The sequence below is a fragment of the Mastigoproctus giganteus genome, chromosome 9 (genome assembly GCF_048544385.1).
Source record: "Mastigoproctus giganteus isolate SK-2022 chromosome 9, ASM4854438v1, whole genome shotgun sequence".
In the NCBI taxonomy this organism is placed as follows: Eukaryota; Metazoa; Arthropoda; class Arachnida; order Uropygi; family Thelyphonidae; genus Mastigoproctus; species Mastigoproctus giganteus.
The window spans coordinates 145,365,080-145,386,168 of NC_143583.1; the positions used below are offsets into that span (position 1 = coordinate 145,365,080).

General features: G+C 35.7%; 1 protein-coding gene across 3 annotated transcripts in view; it reads right to left on the minus strand.

The window, feature by feature from the left end:
* Positions 1-21,089, minus strand: part of LOC150080795 (mesoderm induction early response protein 1) — a 174,913-nt gene that overhangs the window by 49,077 nt on the left and 104,747 nt on the right. For 2 of the 3 annotated variants that reach the window (XM_090381062.1, XM_090381064.1), the window contains 2 exons: positions 17,719-17,816; positions 10,272-10,353 (listed from right to left, as the gene is read on the minus strand). In XM_090381062.1, the coding sequence (XP_090237188.1) occupies positions 10,272-10,353; positions 17,719-17,816 (180 nt within the window). The remainder of the gene's footprint in view (positions 1-10,271; positions 10,354-17,718; positions 17,817-21,089) is intronic. The other variant, XM_090381063.1, reaches the window with a different exon arrangement.

Genomic DNA, 21,089 nt, shown 5'->3' on the forward strand with positions numbered 1-21,089 from the left:
CTCCAATGATATGTATATCCTGGCGTAGCTCTTGGACACAAATACCAAAAGAATGCCTGACAGTCTGATCTGATGGGTGTTATACAAGATTTCTCTTTGTGACTTGAAAATGAGTGTCCACACGGAGTGGGGTGGCCTGGCAGGACTTTGAGAGCAGACTGTAGAAGCAACTGCTGCCATTTCAGTAATAACGATGGCTCAATTTCTTCCACACACAGACTCTGGCCAGAATATGTTTGAAATGCGTAAGTAGTAATACTGATAGCCTGATGGCAGATGTGATCCAGCCAATGAAGTACACAAGTTTTAGTTGATGTGTACATCTGGCATCTGTAATCTAATTCATATTGCACAAATGCACGATAGGGACTTAATAAGATGCATCAGTCTATATTCCATGAAAAATAGTAAATAGAGCACAGTGGATGTCAAACCTTTCATGCACAGTGGATGAATATATCGAAGGTCAATTTTTTTGTTGAATACGGGTTCCGAAAATTTTTCCAATACTACTGAAATAGCATTTGGTCCAAGTCTCATTTCAGGTTCCAGATGAAGGTTCCACTTGAGACAAAAAAGTACAAAAACAGTCTTTTGTGGTGAGAACCTGTAACCATTTGTTACTGCCCAAGAGATAAAGGCAATTAATGGTTTGTTACAGTTGTCATTCAATGATCTTCATGTTGCATGATTGGGAAAATATGATTACTGGAATACAGGGCATCATTTACATTTGAAAGAGTTCATTTTAAAGTTCTGTGGTGAAATTTGCATTGATGGCAAAAAGTATAACATCTAAAACTGATCTCTGAGAACACCATCTTGGCAAAAAGACAAGAAAAGGCAGATAGTACACAGACTTAGAATAAATGATGATAAAAAAAGTTCTTAATAAAAATGGGAAGGTGAACTCTTAAGACTGAGGCTGTACAGGTCTTTTAAAATACCAAATACGTGCATTACGTAATATGCTTTTTCCACATCAGAGAAAACAGAAACCAGGCACCCTCATCTTAGAAAAGCATCTGAAATGTTTCCTATTTTTCCCATCAAATAAAATTCCAGTGTAGACCAGTTTCTTTGGAAGTTACACTGAATTCTGAAAAGGAGAGGTCATTTTCTTCTAAATACCATATAAGATGACCATTGACCATTCTCTCCAGGATTTTGCACAAATAGCTAGTCAGAGCTATAGGACATTAGTTATTTGGGATTTTTGGGTCTTTCCAGGTAAAAGCTGTTTTTAGCTCTTCTAGGACAAATGGCTGGTTATAAGACTAAATCACTATGGATAAAAAGATTACTTCCTGCTTTTTCATTTTTCTGTTTCAGAACCAAGAACTCTGGGTTCTTGGATCTGAAACAGAAAAGTTATTCTTGTTGTTGTAAAGAAAAATGCTAAAAAATATTTGCCCAAGATCATGGTTTTGCAGTTGGATCTGGACTAGCACATCTGCTACATTCCAGTATCGATGAATGTGTATTTGTGCTTTTTTTTTTCTTTTTCTAAAAGGGTTCTCCTCCACTCCTAAGTAAATGGGGAGGAGGAAGAAGGAAGACGTAAATAGAAAGATCATCAATAGAACACATCTGGGCAGTCACACAGAAAAAGGTGCTTGGTCCTACTGGTGCTCTATGATATGGCCCCTCTCATTAATGCAGCATAATCCCACAAGGTGTTGTTTCCATTTAAATCCTCTAAGGTAGGGGTTCACCACTGTGCTCTTGACAAAATAAATTTTGCTCACGACCGATCCTAAAATCAGTGTTCGTGAGCACTGTTGCTTAAGCTAAAAAATTTATATATAAATCTTTGTATTTAAAAAAGGTGTTTTCTATTTCTTAACTTTCTGCGATAATCTACAAAAATCCATGCCATTCTTCACTATAAAATCCTTTCTTCTGTTAGTGATTGGAGGAAAATTATATATTTTGTGATGTTTTAATCTCAAAAGTCAAAGTTTGACACTGATGATATTCTTAAAATTTTTTCTTATTAATTATTGTTAATTTGACATTTATTAGTAAGAAAAATTTTTACAAAATATTTTGTTGAGAGTATGATCATTTTTGCTGTAGTGTTGCTACAGACTGAGGATACTGTCTCATGATTCTCAGTTTCTATTTTTAACAGGTTACAACATGTTTATTCCAGGTTTCGCTCAGTCGGGCTGCAGTAAAAGGTACCGTATATGTATAGTGCTTACTTTAAAGGGGATGAAAGTGTTATAGTAAGAAATCTTTTGATTCTGTGTGCAAATGCTTAAATGTATTCTCTTTTAACAGATTTAACTAAAGTTACTAAACCCTTTAAAAATGGATAAGTTTTTAAAAAGAAACTGAAATGACCAGGATGAAAAAAATTATGCATTAACTCTACCTTCGCAGTCGCCTGATTTAAATCTACATGTTTCAAATGCAGAGAAACAAAAAATTAAAAAGTATGCATTTCAGTCCTCTTGGGAATTTGATTATTTTTTAAAAGATAATAGTAGGGGAACTGGTGTAATTTGTTTATTATGTCAGGCGTGTTTGGCTAGCTATCAGAAGTCGAATTGTGAAAGACATTACCAAATATGCCATAGGCATTTTCATGAAGCTCTTACCAAATTTAGTGATATTAAAAAAGCTAAACTTCAAGAAGAAAAAAAGAAACTTGAAAGACAGAAAAATATTTTAAATTTAGGTCAAGGTAGTAAAGTTTTAGCGAATGAGGTTTCATTTATTTTATCAAATATAATTGCAAAGAATTCGTTGCCTTACACTAGTGGAAAAAAAATAATAAAAAATTGTGTAGTGTCATCATCAGAAGTGATTGCTAGCATCTTACCAGAAAAACAGAAAGCTACCTTGATTAGGTCCGCCAAAAATATTTCTTTGAGTAATGATACAGTTTCAAATTGAGTTCATAAATTGAGAGCCTTGTCGATCAATTCGGCCCTGGAAAGATTGTGCAAGGCTCAAGGGGTAGAATTTTTTTCAGCCTGGACTGTACTTGTTAACAGGAGAGATTGCTTCTACGGGGATGGGATACACTTAAATAGAAAGGGTGCAAGAATATTTGCTGATGCTATCGAGGCAGTGTTAGGTGGGTCGGAAAACTGCTAGCTTGGGGGGAGACAAAGACCAATAGATTGACAGTAGCCACTGGCAGAGGTGAAAGAGATTCTTGCACTGCTTCTATTAGAATGAGCAGAAGCCTGAAAAACAAGATGCATGGTATTTCAGAGACTGCTGGGAGCCATTGCGGTACAAGTAAACACATGGGTTGTGTTAGGGTAGCTAAGAATAGAAACAGGTGCAGGTATACTTGCGTGTACACCAATGCTAGGAGTTTAGTAAATAAATTTGATGAATTTGAGGTATTGCTCAAAACATCAAAGGCAGATATTGTTGGGATATCAGAGACGTGGTGTCACACAGATATAAGGGATGCAGAACTGCAATTTGGGGAGTACAACGTCTACAGAAAGGATAGACAGGATAGGAAGGGGGGAGGGGTTATGCTATTAGTTAAGAAACACATAAAAACCAAGCAAGTGAAGCCAGTCGACATCGCCGGACAGTGCAGTGTTGAGTCAGTTTGGTGTGACATAAGCATTGGGAGATCAAAATTGAGAGTAGGAGTGTGCTATAGGCCTAATGACTCTGATGAGTATAATAAGGAACTGTACAGGGAAATAGAGTGGGCCAGTAAATCAGAGAGTCTTATAATGGGAGATTTTAATTTCCCAGATATTGACTGGAATTTGGGGGCTGGTTACTCACACACTAGCAGGGCTTTTGTGGATTTATTGGATGATTGTTTTCTACATCAGCATGTTCGGGAGGCAACTAGAGGGAGTAATACTCTTGATTTGATTATCAGCAGTGATTCTTCATCCATTAAGAATCTGCAGATAAATGAACCACTAGGTGGCAGTGATCACAGTGTGCTGAAGTGGGATTTACTCAAAGAGGTAACTACCATTAGGGGTAAAGGGAAGGGTTATTGCTTCCGTAAAGGCGACTACGATGGACTGAGACAGTATTTAAATTCTATACAGTGGGACCAACTGATGATGTTACCAACAGCAAATTCAAAATGGGAAGCATTCAAAGAACTTATCTTGGAAGCTACTAGGCTTTACATACCAACTAAGAAATATTGTTCAAGGTTTAGGCCAAAATGGATGTCAGATGAACTAATGAGGCATATGGCAGAGAAGAAAAATGCATGGGATACTTACAAATTAACACATGACACAGAAGCCTATGATAGATACAAGTTGATATGCAACCAAGTTACAAAGGAGGTTAGGCAGGCGAAGGCAGATTACGAGAAATCCTTGGCAAGGGATGCAAAGAAAAACAGCAAAGAGTTCTTTACTATGTAAACTCTAGAAGGAAGGGGATGAATCAGATTGGTCCACTTGATATTGATGGGTCAACTGTTGATGATCCTGCTCAGGTAGCTAACAAACTAAATGAATATTTTGCATCGACATTCACACATGAGGAGTTATTCAGCAAGGGGAATGCCAGAAGTGTATTCAACTCTAGCAGTAAGCTACAGAATCTTGAAATAACTGGGAGTAAAGTGGAGGAGAAACTGTTGAAGATAAACACAAGAAAGGCACCCGGGGTGGATGGGATCTATCCAGTTATATTAAAGGAGGCAGCAAAGGAAGTAAGCAAACCCTTAGCCATAATTATGAGAGCTTCCTTGGACTGAGGGGAGGTACCCATAGACTGGAAATGTGCAAATGTGACCCCAATTCACAAAGGAGGATCAAAGGCTGACACAAGTAATTATAGACCTGTGAGCTTAACTTCTGTTCCAGGAAAATTAATGGAGGCACTGGTTAAAGAAGCACTGTAGGATCATCTAGACAAGACTTTAGTTATAGCTCTGACACAGCATGGTTTTGTTAAGGGAAAGTGTTGCCTGACCTATTTGATTGGATACTATGATGCAGTCACAAAACAACTGGATGCAGGGAATAACTTTGATATTATATATTTGGATCTTATAAAGGCTTTTGATACTGTTGCGCATGGAATACTGTACAAATTGGAGCAGAATGGTATTAAGGGTAAGTTGCTACAATGGATAAAAGGATGGTTAAGTGGGAGAAGACAGAGGGTGGTAATCAATGGGTGCTGCTCTTCGTGGACTAATGTTATTAGTGGAGTCCCACAGGGTTCGGTGTTGGGTCCACTGTTGTTTTGTGTATTTATCAATGATATTGATGAAGGTATATCAGGCTTAATGTCGAAGTTTGCAGATGACACAAAGGTTGGCAGGGTTGTTAATGACAGTAATGGCAGTGTGCTACTGCAACAGGATCTAGATAATTTGGGCAGATGGGCTAAGAAGTGGCAACTGAAGTTCAACCTTGACAAATGCAAAGTACTGCATATGGGTAGAAGTAACCCCAGAGAAACGTACCAACTGTGTGATACTACACTTAAGGTGGTAGAAAATGAAAAAGACCTGGGAGTAATTGTGCAGGTCAGATATGAAGTTTTCTGAGCAGTGCAGACAGGCTGCTAGGGCGGGTCATGGGGTTTTGTCAATGATATATAGGAATTTTGCTAGCAGGGAAAAGGAGGTGATTGTCCCTATGTATAAGGCAATGGTCAGGCCACGCCTTGAGTACTGTGTACAGGTCTGGAGGCCTCATTTTAGGAAGGATGTAGATTTGCTTGTGAGTGTACAGAGAAGAGCAACACGATTGGTGAGGGGAATGAAGGGATTCTCTTACCAAGAGAGGCTTAAGTTCTGCAAATTGCAGTGGCTGGAGACTAGGCACCTGCGCGGTGATCTGATTGAGGTCTATAAGGCCTTGAATGGGTTGAGCACGCTGAATTCTGATGGGATCCTTCCACTTGTTCAGATTACCAACCTACGGGGACATAAGTTCAAATTAAGAAAGGACAGATGTAGAATAGATGTGCGGAAATTTGCCTTTAGCCAGCGGGTGGTTAATTGCTGGAACAAACTTCCATCTGTCGTTGTGGAAGTTGATAGGTTAAATAAATTTAAGGAGGAACTGGACAGGCATTTGGAGGGAATGGTGTGATTTTTTTTTTTTTTTTTTTTTGGCTGATGCTGCATAAGCTCCTACACTTGCTTTCTTGCATCATGTGCCACTACTACTACTACTACTACTACTACTACTATTTCTTTGGCATTTTACTGAACAATATTGTTAATTAGCTTTATATTAAATGTGTATGAACTATACAGAAAACAATGCTATTATTCCACATTGCAATTTTTTAGTGCATACTAGTACACTTAATGACCAATTTGTCAAAAAAATAAGTAGAAAGTGATAATTTTTTTTTTTTAATTTCAATTTTAAATAAAGTAGTTTTACTTTTTTTTTTTTTTTTTTTGGCAAAAACATGGGGGGAAGGGGTCAAAATGAGTATAAAAGATGGATTCTACATTCTAAATCTGAGCAATGGCAGTTATGAGTTTTCTATATTGGTTTTTGAGAACTCGATAAATAGCATGCAACGGAAATGAATGACTCTAAGCTGAATATTCATTTACATTTGAGTCCAGATGAAACATGTCTCAGGACCTTTTCAATATATTTAATGTTATTGCTATTCACTGGTTTTACTGCTTTTCTGGCCTTTTGGTAGGATTTGCAAATTACAGTGTTTGGAGACTAGGCACCTGCAGGTGATCTGATTGATGTGTATAAAACCTTGAATGGTTTGAGCATGCTCAAAGCTGATGGGATTCTTCTTCTTGCTCAGAATAATCACCTGAGAGGGCATACATTCAAATTGAGGAAAGACAGATGTAGAATAGATGTGCGGAAGTTTGCCTTTAGCCAGCGGGTAGTTGGTTGGTGGAACAGACTTCCATCCTTTGTTGTGGAAGTTGATAGCCTAAATAAATTTAATGTTGAGCTGGACAGGTATTTGGAACGAATGGAGGGGTGAAATGGGAGCGTTTTTTTTTTTTTTTTTTTGGCTGATGCTGCATAAGCTTGCTTTCTTGCATCATATGCCTCTACTAATGCTAATGCTAATGTTTAGCTTTGCCCAAGTCTCTGTGTATCTTTTTCCCCCTTCCACTACGTGGTGTTCTCACTGTAGCTGACATGTCAGTTTTAGAATTGACATCTTTGTGGTCTTCCATTACATCAGGTGTATACAAAAGCCATAACAGGTCATATGTGAGTTTCCACATTTTGGGAAATTAGAGCACCACAGAGGATTCTGTAATGACCACATGGACAATGACCTGGCTGTGACTAAATTATGAGAAAATGAATCAAAGGTAAGGATGAAGTTTCTATTGAAGATTTGATTCTCATCTCTATGAAATACAGTTATTTTGACAGTCACTCACAAGCTGGATATTGAAAATAATTTCAACATTTTTTACTTGTATTCTAGAAAAGCATATGACCAAGTTTTGCATGACAAGCTACTGTAGAAGCTGGAACATGTTAGAATCATAGGGAAAATCCTGAGATGGATTGCAAGATGGCTTGAAGGCAAAAGGTTGTGATTAATGGTTACTCTACAGGCTGGGCTAATGTAAGCAGTGGGGTTCCCCAAGGACTGGTACTGGGACAACTATTGTTTCCGATTTTCTTAAATGATACTGAAGAAGAGATATAGGACAAAATTTGCAGATGATGTCAATAGCAGTAGAGTAGTTAATGATCAGTGCCAGCTACGTTTTAATGAAACAAAATGCAAGGTCCTACACCTGAGGAATAGCAATCCAAAATAATTATACAGTTAGTTGAGTTGAATTAAAAACAGTGGAGGAAGAAAAGTTGAACTTTATGATATGGTTGAACATGAAATTCTCCAAGCAGCACAGACGGGTAGCAAGGAAGGCCGTGGTGTCCTATTGATGAGTTATCAAACATTTGCATGTAGAAATAGGGAAGTCATACTCCCACTGTACAAGGCAATTGTAAAGCTGTACAGTCAGTCCTCATATAATATGTGTTTACACTACACAAATTCGATCATACATGATTTATAAATAGGGGAACGATATCGTATATAACCCAAACCGAATTCGCTTATGCACGATTCGCCTTTGTGTTTACAAGAAATGGCAGTCGAACGAAGAATCACCCCAACTGAATGCAACATGATAGGAATGAAGAGAAGATATTCAGTTGCTACACACGTGCAGCTTTGTTTATGTGTATCAAGCGTGCTTTCTTATTTTGTAATTGTGCTTTATTCCCTAAAAATTAGTAAAATACTTAAAAGGTGTGAAAAGGAAGCGTCCTGGTGAAGACACTACAGATTCTGAGAGAAAAAGAAAAGCAATATCGATCGACAGAGATGGACTGGGTCAAAAATTCGTACCTGGGAAAATCTGTAGCGGCCTTATACTAGCATTTATGGCCAAAATCACACCGGCCTCCATCGTCTTCTGGCCTCTGGCCCACTGGGATTTCCCGAGCAAGGCTTATGGCCAGTCTGCCTCTGTCGATAGAGAAAAAAATATGAAATTGTGAAACGCTTTGAGTAAAATGAAAGAACATGTGATATTGCATGTGCTACAGGCCTAAATGAGGCAACGCCGAGAATTAGAAATAATGCAGAGAAAATAAAAACAACTTTTATAGCAGGAACAACTCAAAGTGTTTTTTTTTTGGATGATGCTATGTAAGCTTGCTTTCTTGCATCATGTGCCTTTGTTAATGCTAAAAATCCATTAGATCAAGACACAAAGAATTGGAAGAGATGGAACGGCTGTCATCTGAACAGAAGATCAAACAAAGAACAAGTTTGCTTACAACAGAATCAAAAGCATTAGCAATATTTTATTACGTAACAGTCATAATAAAATACATAAGTATTTTATTACGATTATTTATTGTGTTTGGTAATGTTTTCGTTACAAATGTGTGTTCAATCTTGGGTGGTTGGCACCTAATCCTATTTTTCTCATAGGACCTGTTATTTATATTGCACGAGAGTTTCTAGGAACACAACTATCATGCTATACGAAGACTGACTGTACTGAAAAACAGGGTTGGTTCAGAGGAGCTGACCAGAGTGTCTCTATAATTGGTCTCTATGAGTATGTTACCAGAGCAAAGCTGTCTCACTGATTTAGGGGAACCTGCTAACTTTTTGAAACCCTTCAAGAAGGAGGGGGGCAAAATTTTCCCATATGGGCTTTTCACTAGCACAGTGAATTAACATGTAACATGGTACTGGACCCGATATCTTTTTAGTCTATATTCTCAGATGGCAGTACTTGGGTCAATGTTATTTTCTAACAGGGAGCTGTGTTGGGGGTCCCATAAAAGAGACTTACATTATCATTATGAGTTTTCTTTTGGTTTAGTGCCCCGGCTCTCCACCCACAATAGAGCCCATATCCAGCAAGTAATAGATACATTTGGAGGTGAATTCTAGGGCTATCCAAGCATTATATCCACATCTCAACCTACATGAATCCAATTCCCTTGGATCATGAGGGTAAGAGAATGGCATCAGCATAGTTGACCTCTTGCAGACAAGCCGAATGATCTTGAGTGAGCCAACCCAGGATTTCCTTTCTTGTTGAAGCAGATAAACGATTGCTAAATAATAAGGAATCTATATCAGGTGAGTAAAAGCACCATTTCTTTCTTTCTTTTTTTTTTTTTTTTTTTTTGCTGTGTTTCCAAAGAAGTTCCCTTAACATCGGTACCTGTATATGGTGAGGAAACTTCCCACTGCTGGTCACCAAAATTAGTATCAAGGTTAACACCATAGCAATATGATGTGTTTGCTGTGTGTTCCAACCTGTGGAATTTCAGAAAGGGGAAGTCCTGGTGACTGAGAAGGGCTTAGCTGCAACATGCCAGATTCCTATGGTGTTAGATGGATACTAATCCCAGTGATACCAATTTGGAGGAGCAGCATCAGTGGGAGGTCTCTGCACCATGTACAGGTACCCATGTCAAGGAAACTTTTTTGAAAACACAGAAAAACAGAAATGTTTCTGTTGCTAACCTGATATAAAATCCTTGTTATTCATTGCATTCATTTTAATCACACTTTTATTTTAAATAAAAATAGTGAAGATATTTACATAATACAAAAGCTGACAATTTCATCAACTACCTTTAGCTGTAATCAGATGAAACAAATTTTCTTTGTTCCTACAGTGAAAATGAGTTCTGAAGAACAAAAAAAAAAGTTCTTACAAAATATTGAATTTAAGAATTCATTTAGAAGAAATTAATTTTAATTAACCTCCTGATTTCATTTAATAATGGTATGTAAATATAACAAACCTGCTGGGTGAAGTGGTTGCATTCTTCGCCTACGAAGTGCTTCTTCCACATTATGACCACACTGAAGTAAAAGATATAAAGCCTGAAAGATATATAAGTCAGCAAGTAAAATATTTCCTAAATTACATCTTCAACTATATTAAAGATACAGTAGGCCCTCGATTTAACAGACAAAAAATTTCTCTCCTATAGGAAAAATTTAGAACCTTTTTTTTTATTCGCGAATAGCGTGGACCTAAAATTCAGGGAAGTGATGGATGGCTATAGCATTTTCGAAAGCACCATGGCATCATTAATAAAAGAACCTGTGGTGAATCTTTAGGTGCAGATGAAGAACAAGTTGAGGCTTTCAGAAAATATCTAAATGACTTCATTGAAAATGAGGGCCTCATTTTATCACAGCTTTATAATGCTGACGAGACTGGGCTTTTTTATCATGCTGTTCCCGAAAATATCCTGGCTTACAAGCACCCCTTGTCGTAAGTTAAATAAGGACTGAATTTCAGTTTTATTTTGTGCAAATGCTGATGGCTTGCATTGGTTTAAGCCTATGGTAGTTGGTAAGGCAAAAAAACCCCGTGCTTTAAAGGATTTAATGAACCAGTTACCGGTGATATATTCCCAGTCAAAAAATACCTAGTTTACAATGGATAGTTTCTGTTAATGGTTCTTGAACCATTTTATTCCTGATGTGCGATGCTATCAGACAGATGTGCTGAAAATTCCTTCTCATGAAATAAAGCTGTTTTGCTGCTAGATAATGCACCCGCTCACCCTAATGCTGAGTGGTTAGTTAGCAGGGATGGGAGAATTAAATGTTTTTCTGCCTCCTAACACTACTTCACTGATACAGCCAATGGATCAGGGTGTAATCGTTGCACGTAACAGGTTGTATAAGAAGTTTTTGGAAGAGGTAATGGTTGTTTTGGAAGAAACAGAAGACACAGAAGAAGATACAAGAGGCACGAGGACACTGCAAAATTTACATACATACAACATCAGATCTGCTATCTTCAACTTAGCAACTGCGTGGAAAGATATGAAGATTACTACCTTAGCCAGTGCTTGGAAGAAGTTGTTGTACGATGTAGAACTTGAAATGGACTTTGAGGGAGTTGATGCATCTAATTTTTGGGACACTCTTCTGAGGGTCGGCAACAAAATGCAACTGAGAATGATGAGGAACAGTGGCTCGAAAGTGATGAAGCTGATCAGGGCTATCAAATTTTTTCTAAGGTAGAGATCGCAGAAAATGTTTTTCATGGAGAACAAGAGGACGATGTGATAACAAAGGCGAAGAATCAGTTGCACCTCATCCTAAATTGTTTATTATAAGACAACATATGGATGACATCATACATTATATTGAATCATCATCAGACCCTGACATGCTTCCTTATTACGAACATTTTGGAGAATTTCAATCTACAGTAATAAGGAAGCAGCACCAAGTTGTAAGGCAACTGAAGCTTGATTATTTCTTCAAGACCACTTCATCAACTGGACCTGTTTCAACAGAACCCTCTACCAGCAAGGAATTAACACCTCTACCTCCATATGACAGTTGTTTCTGACTCTGAAAATTGCGATTCTTTCAATTCAGTTAATATTAATATTGAATATTATGTATCTTTTTTAACGTTTTTTATTTAATGGAGTTTGACGTGTTTAATTAAAATAAAGTTTGGTTCCTGTCAGAAATTTATTTTTATATTTTTAACAGATGTTTTAGTGGAGTGTATAAATTACTTAATGTACATTATAATAATATTTTATTCATACTTATACATTATAATACATTCGATTTAACGGACTTTCGGCAATAACGGATGCCCCTTCCCCCAATTAATCCATTAAACTGAGGGCCTACTGTAATACAATTTGGTGATTTACCTATGAATATAATTAACTGGGTACTCCACAAATTTATTTGCAGAGGAAATGACATATTTACACTGTACCACTAAGACATGGTGTAAAGACATAGGATGACTATTTTCTCTTGGATATAAACACTGTTAAAGCACTACAAAATTAGTATATACTGGTGCAGTAATAAAAAAAAAAAAAAAAAAAACCTTATTATTTTTGTAATACGACACCAAAGCAGCTCACAGTGACAGTATTATTTTTTTCAGTGAATTTTTAGTTTAAACACGTTAAAGACTTTTCTTTGCAAATTTATTTGAATGGCACTCCATTATCCATAAGAAGGGCAATGAATCTTGGTGTGTTTTCAAGATTTCATTGATTGCAACTTTTTTTTTTTCGTTTAAGAATTTGGCTGTTTTCTTAACTTTCCATGAATTTTTATAGTTTTTTTTCCTGAAATTTTATGGCACCACAACTCAGTTTGCTACTGCACAATAGTAAAGTTACTATTTTATTAAACATAGGTTGCAGAATTTCCAGGAATGTGGGTTAAAAAAAGTCCAAAATAAAGTTGCACTCGAACACCTGTAGCTAATTTATGTACAAATTTTCAGATTTCTTTTTCTCCAGTAACCAGTTTTTCCTAAGGATAATCTAACAGAGGAAAGCGATGAAATCTTCAGTACTCACTGAAAAAGATGTGATTTACATCTTTTTTTCCCTTATTATAAGAAAATGCAGCATAAATGTTTCAAGTAGCCTAGTTCAAATGAAATGAACTGGAGTGGCACTGAGAAACATACAAAGATCAATTAATCAGAGAATGTTAGAAAGTTGTGAACATTCAATGACTGACAGCTTTGTTGTTCTGCTAAACTATTAAGTCAGCAATCAACCAAAAAATGAAACTATTGATCAACAAATTTTAATAGAATATGAGAATATTCTGCTATGGAAAGGCTTTTTAAGATGTTTTACACTTTTTTTTTGTAGTTGGTGGCGCATCAGCTTCTGTGGCCATAATGCACCTCCCAAAGTTTTTGCAGTACTTTGATCCAAGCCTGAGGTGGGATTCGAACCCGCAACCTTTGGGTTGCCAGGTAGGCGCTTTACCCACCCGGCTAGCCCGGTCGGCTTGTTGTTTTACACTGACTGGCTGTTTGGATAATACTTATTTCAGGAAGAATTTTAGAATTTTATGATCGTTCAGTTTGCATTTTAAACTTGTCTAATATATGCCCCCCCCCCCATTTTTTCATACTGTTTCTGATTTAAAATGAACTATATAATAAAACAGCTGATGATTGATGTATAGAGTATCCAAAGGTGACCTTCCACATGAGTAAAAAATTGTTTTGCTTTGCCTGTAATATTCCAATCAGCTCTACAAGGAAAGACTGTTGCACTAACCATCTTAAATGTCAGCTGTATGCAAAAAAAGCCAACTCATGATTTATTTAAAAATGCCAAGAAACTGTAACCAAAACTGTTAGTTGACAATGTTGTCCACCAGAAAATTCATCAATCTTCAAATTTTTGGGCTCACAGAAACCTTGTGACACTAATATTTCTCTTTCTGCACTTGACAATCAAAATTTGAAACGTTATCCTGTAAGTTTCACTGAAGGACATTGGAGTAATTCCTATAAGTAACTTGCTAAGAAAAGGTTATTTATCAAAAGTGTATGAGAGTCATTTTCATGTGAAATGATTATTAAAACTGAAACTTAAGAACTGATCTAGTGCTGAAACAATAGCTGCAGAGGACAGATATATCTTGCTGTTATATGCACAGACTATGTCTCTAAATATGAATATGGAAACCCACTTATTGCTATTTCGCTTATATGCATTGTGTTAGAATCAATGAATTTCAAGACAGTCAGTGAAGTAATTATCTGATGCATACACAAATTTGAATTATCATATTCTGTTGTCATAGCTTTTGTTTCCAACCACATTTTGCATACATTCAAAGCATGAGTAAAACTCTTAAATTTCTTTTTTTAAAATGCAGTTCATGTGACATGTTAAATCTTGTGGCAAAATAAAAACAAGAATTCAAAAATGTTAACACTCTGGTTGTAGCAACTATATGTGCATTTATTTCTTGTCCTGAACTTTAAGTTCACTTTAAAATGTTTCTTCAAGAAAAAGGAGACAAACCTAGCACACCACTAGTTTCTATTCAAACAAGATGAAACACTTGGTTCCAAGCTGTACTCCATTACTGTGATCACACAGATGGTTATAGAATTTTTTAAAGCAGAAAAAGGGAACAAACTCCAGTAATAAATGATATTGTGTAATATGTGAAAATTATTCCTCAAATAAGTGATTTGCATCAAATGAAAACATATGCACCAGTTATTTCAGATCCACTTACACTGTTTAAGATCTTCAGATGATAGCATTCAAAATGTACAATGATATTAATGATTTTTCTATAATATTGATCAGCAAAAGCCATCATACTGTTGCAAAAAATAACACCTCTCACAAGTAGTGCTCCAATGCTTATCAGTTCCAATAAATAATGCTGATATGAGTGATCTCTTTTTTTTTTTTTCTTGTGAAGCTGTGCACGATCCAACTGTTTTGTGATGTGAATATGATATAGGAGAATTTATCATTTGGAAATCTAAAAGATACACAAATTTTGTAAAATTTATCTGGCAAATTTCACCTTTTTCTCCACCAAAAATTTTGCAGCCCTATTTATAAGTATTACTGTTAATTACATTGATAATCATTAAACAATTAACAAGTTCAAAAATGCTTCTTTAATATGATTGCTAAAATTCGGTAATTTAAGAATACCATAAGAAAGCCTTACTAAAATTTATTTATAGCTTTCGTTATAATATTCTATATAAACTACAGCACAAATTTATGAGCATTACTTTCATTATCAGCATGGTGATTAGACAAATTATACTATTTAAAAATTTTAATTTTAAATAAAAAGACATTTTTGTTTTATAATTTAGTGAGACACCCTAGTTGTAACTTTATATGTTAGACCAGTGATTCTCAAACTTTTTGTCACTTGAATTGTTCTTGAGGGTGTGAAGCACCCTCAAGAACAATTTTCATTAGTTTGAATTGATTATTTACCTGTTAAAGTTTAAAGTACTCTGGTTGAAAATCATAGCTCTACACTCTAGTTGTAAGTTTACTGAAAATTAATGACCAGGTCTTAAAAATGCTACAGTATTTTAAAATTTAAAAATGATTTATCTGCCTTATCCATTAAGAAATGGAAGTGGCATACAGATGATATAATTCGTACTCTGATGTAATCTGTATGGCTTTCATAAATGAACTTTGTATATAACTTCTGTTCTGATATTCAATTTAATGTAGAGTTGGAATGTCACTCTAGATTCTAATTGTGTTCAAAGCTTACTGCGATGAATGATCAGGCTTTTAAATATACAGATAGTTCCTGACTTTATGAGTTAATCCGTTCCTAGGTATGCTCTTAAAACGAAAATTCATAAGGTGGGGATTTTTTTCCTTATAGACATAATGTTAAAAACAGGGGTTATGTTCTCAACAATGAAATTTGACCATAGTAATGTTAAGTAAAGGTCAACAAAACAATAGTTTATGCTTAAACAATGATTTATTTATCCAAAGAAATGAAAACATAGCCCTTAAAACCAAGCAAATTATAATAATAACGAAATTATTTATGTCATACAAATGCTAAAGAATGTTTATTCTTCATCCTCATCGACTAAATGCACACTTGTTGATAGTTCTTCACTCGTTGATTTGTTGGAAGCACAAGAAGTCATCTTCTTCCTGGGAAATGCTTCTAGAGTTGTTTGTTTCCAAGAGTCTTTTCTTTTCTTTATAAATTTCACAATAGCATGCACAAGCATTTTTTTAATCTGTAGCAACTTTTCTAGTGCGGCTGAAATTTGAATCTTGTGACTCAAAAATTTCAATTGCTTTTTGTGTTGTAAAGCTTTGTCAAGCCCAGAGGCAGACTTATTGGGGAAACCCTGGTGGGCCAGAGGCCAATGGGGGCTGGTACGATTTTGGCCATAAACACTAGTATAAGGCTGCTACAAGTTTTCCCCAGCAAGAATTTTTGGCCCAGTCCACCTCTGATCAAGCCCCTTGAGAGTGAAGGAATGAACAGGAGTTTCAGCTGTTAAAACGTTTTCTTCCTCAGCTTCTTTGCATTTTGCTATTTCACTATTACTGTATTGCATAGCTATGCACGTGGTTTTAAATGCCTTATTTATGATTTATGGATGTTTAGTATTTTTTTACTTCAACTAATGTCATATTTTCAATTTTGTTGATATTTGAAAAAAAAAAAAAAAAAAAAAAAAGAACTCGTAAAGCAAAAACATAAAGAGGGAATTACCTGTATATACTCTTTTTTTTTTTTTTTTTTTTTTTTTATAAAAAGCAAGATGTATAAAATATTTCTTATTTTTTAAGTCAAGACAATGGCAATCCCAAGGGTTTCAATCCCAATTGAAACCAAAACAGAAATTTGTGCTGGTATGGACACAAAAGAAAGTTAAAGTATTTTAAAATTTAAAGATAGGCTGGATTGTCTTTCCCATCAGGAAATGGAGGTGATGCACAGGTGATGATAATGATGAGCTTTTATAACATACAAATAATTTATTTTCTAATATTCAGTTTTAAGTAGATCTGCAAACAATATCAGCAATAAGGGTGGGCACTGGAATAAAATAAGAATGTTCAGAAAATCTGTATTATATTATAAATTAGCCTATATTACAAAAATAATGCTACTAAGAGTAGCATTAATCTTGTAATTACTCTGATAATGCATTATCAGAGTAGCATTAAAAATAATGCTACTGTGATGGACAAGGCAGCATCATACTGGTATTATCTGATATGGCAAGGGGTGGAAAATTTGAGAAAGCTGTTGAAGATTTAATGAAATATGGTTATCTAAAGAAAGTAAATAACTGCTTTATGAATGAAATGGATCAAGACTTATGACTATGACCCAACCCTATTAACCTGATATTTCAGAATGATCATCTAAAATGATGGGAATATTCTACATTAGTTATATACAGACACTAAAGTAATCTATGGATATTAAGTTTATTAACTTTGAATTAATCAAGGTTTTATTGTAAATGACAACAGTTTGTTGAAATAGTAGCAACAATTCTAGGTTATAGATCATTGACTTTCACATAATGTCATTTTCACTTTGTCTTATTAATCAAGTAAGTTTTTAATGGCACATTTATCACAGAAGTACTGCCATAGGAATTTTGTCGCTTGGCTTCAATGAATATGGAATGGAATGATCCACTGGATATGAATTGCATAACTATTGATGATCCTGTTCGGGTTGCTGAAAAACATGGCCAGCAGTTAAAACTTGTACAGCTGGAGAGAGTCAATCTTTTAGCTGCCATAACAATTACACAACTGAAAATGATCACAATAAGTTAAAAAGCAGAGTTAATGATAGTATAAAATTAATTTGGTTAAACATGTCAAAAATTTAAAAACCAAAATTTAGAAATTACTTTAATAAAGTCAGAATACACATTTATACCTGCTCATCATCTCTGATATGGCTCCCTACTGGAATGGCATTTATACCTTGAGCACAGCCAGAATGTGGATGCTGAGCTTGTCGCAGATATTCTTCAACTGTAAAAGAAAATCAGAATTATGAACTAGAGCAAGGTTCATTGATTTATATGGTTTTTAATGTCACATTAGTGAAGTGAATAAGGCTAATTGAATTAAGATCTGATAATAAAAAGTATAAAAGAATTACAGTAAATATTAAAAGGTTAGCATAAAAAATATATAAGAATAAAACAAATGCTCTGTATTATATATTAGTTATGCAGGTTAACAGTTAGCAAAAATTTAAAAAGTGACAAATGGTCATTGTATGATAAAATCTGATTGAGTATATAAGGTTCAGTCAAATGGGTAAAGGTGGTAAAACATAGATATCTTGAATACTGGTAAAATTACCAGTCAATTAAAATATTTATGTTGTACAGTTAAAATGGTGTCAGAGGACTCACATTGGAGGATCATCAGTCCATGCCAGAAGAATGTGTCAGCTCTGCATAGTATACAGTCCTATGCAGAGCTGAGCAAGAACAACTTCTTCTTTATGATTCCTATGCAGGTTGCACTGCCATGTTTTAATCACAGGCTTAATCTGATATAATTTGTTGATAATCTGGCCACACCACAAATCTTGCCATTAGGAATTTAACATATTATGTAATATTTGGCTGGAGGCAGAAGCAGATATTGTAGAGAATCAGTGCATCACAAACTTTTTCAGGAGCAGACAGGTCTTTCCCTTTTCAGTAAAGTTGGTTGATTGTTTAGAAGTTTTATGGTACATCAAAGTCGGTGGATATAGTGTACCAAATCAAAATGTATAAAATAAAAATATAAAATAGTATAATCAATCAATATACTATAAAATAATATATATTATAAAACAGGAGCAACATATAAAACAATAAAGCACTCTAAATAAAACTATACAAATTAATTTAATAAGTTGTAAAAACTGGATTGAGATTTTACAACTTAATTGTCATTGTTCGAAAAAATCTGTCTGAGTGTATAAGGCTCTTCAGAGGTTCTTCAGAATTTTGTAGAAAACTGAACAAGGCTTTTCGAGCATTAGTGTATAATGTACATTCAACAATTCATTGTGAGCAGAGAGTTAGACTGTGGAGGATCATTTCCTGTGAGAAGAAAAAGATGAGTGAGCGGACTGTAACCGATTCATGCTCTGGCTAGGATGACTTCATTATTTCTTTCTCCTGAGGCTGAGAGAGGTTCATGGGCACAAGACTAGGTCACTTACATGGAAACTGGAAGCTCATAACTGTGTTTCAGGTTTAATTTTAAAGAGCTTGTTATATATTTGAGCTTGCCACAGAAGTGTCCATTGTTCCTTACATATACTTCTTATATTGGATCTGTAGTCAATATATGGAACATAATAATATGATGATTCTTTGTTGGATGAACGTTTGGCTTGGGATCCAGCAAAAGATGAATGACTACTTGCTTGTGTTCCTGGATATGCATCAGTTTAGTTTTTATGGTTTTTATTAAAGGATGAGTTGGTGAGGAGGTATTTTGTAAGGCTAAAATTGCACCCATGAGTTTGTATATATTACACTTTTTGGATGAACAGATGGAGAATATTTTCTAGGGCAAACTTGATGGTGCATACATAATTCAGCTGTATAATTAATGCATTCAGTGGGAAGTGATACAAAGATGGCTGCAGCATTGACTCCACTCTCAGACTTTGATCCATTAGTGTATATATTTCTGTAAAATGTGGATAAATTTGTGTGTGAGCAGTATGGAATTGTTGTATGTTGATATTTGTAAGGGAATGTTTTCCCCAGTTTAGAAAATAACTGTCACAGGATGGTTTAAGAAAGGACCATGGAGGATCCGAACTGTTTGGATCATGGAGGACTTTGTCGAGATGTATAGTCCAAGTTTATGATGATACCTGCAATCAGATAGTAGGCTGAGCTGCCCTGAGTTTATTTCTATAGTAAATTGTGAACTATGAATCTTTAAGTATCAGCTTCATGGGGTAGGTAAGTGGACTTTGAATCTTGGTTGCGTAGTTCAGAAATAACATCTTTCTCCTGAGGCTGAGAGAGGTTCATGGGCACAAGACAGGTATTGACCATCCTTTCCAGGACTTTGCACAAGCAACTTGTGGAGGTAGGTAGATCATTACTTGCACAAGGAAGTAGGTCACTACTATCTTATGCTCTCACATTAACAAAATTGATCTTAACCTATATGGTCTATCACATACAGGTAGAACACCTATTAATTCCTACCAGACGTTATATTTAACACACAGGGTCAAGAATTCCCAGCTCAACAGAATAGGACTATCAGCCTTTAAGTAAGATCTTAGTCTACCTGAGTGGCAACCCCATGGACAGCACATCAGCACAAAATTAGCAAACAGCCAATTATGTTTGCTTCTCCCAAGGTGAATCACTAGGTTGTCTCATTCCCAGAGAAAGAACATGCTACCCATAATCCATTCATCTACGAACAGTGTCAAGTGCTTGGTTAAAATCTGGACATGATCTATTGACAGCAGCATGCTCCAAGGGGGGCTTCTTCCTCCAGCAGTTCACACACTTAGGGGGATCATTAAGCTCTTGACAGTCTTTAAAACAGCAATCTCTGCCTCTGCAACGTCCACAGAAGGCTTGTTGCTAAGTGGCCATAGGCAATGCAGCAAACAGCATTAGGTAGGAGCGAGAAGGTGATGAATCCTAGAGGTGGTAGATGACTTTCATCAACCGGTGAAATACCACCACTTTGCTTATTGGAGGCTTGAAGTGGTGAAACCCATGTTTAGTCTCTAGAACAAAGTTTCCGGCATCCCCCCCCCCATACTTCTCCTTCAACCCATGCACGGTACTAAGTACTATAGGTTTTGATACCTTTTGTGTTTGGGGTTTTCATTAAAAAAAAAAAAAAAAAGGCAGTTTGAAATGGAGGTAGCCAGTGCAATGTTGACTCAATTTGGTGTGACATAAGCATAGGAGTGTGCAATTGGCACAATGATTGTGATGAGTATACCAAACACTATAAAGAGAATTAGAGTGAGCCAGTTAATCAGAATGTCTTATAACTGGAGATTGTAACTTTCCAGATGTTGGCTGGAATTTGTGGGTTCGTCATTCACACACTAGAAAGACATTCTGGATTTATTAAATGATTATTTTCTACAGCAGCACATTAGGCAACAAGAGGAAGCAGTACTCTTGATCTGGTTATAAGCAGTAATTCTTTATGCATTAGGAATCTGCAGGTAAACTGTGTGGCAGTGATCATAGTGTACTGATGTGAAATTTATTTAAAGAGATGCTACTGCCAAGCATAAAGGGA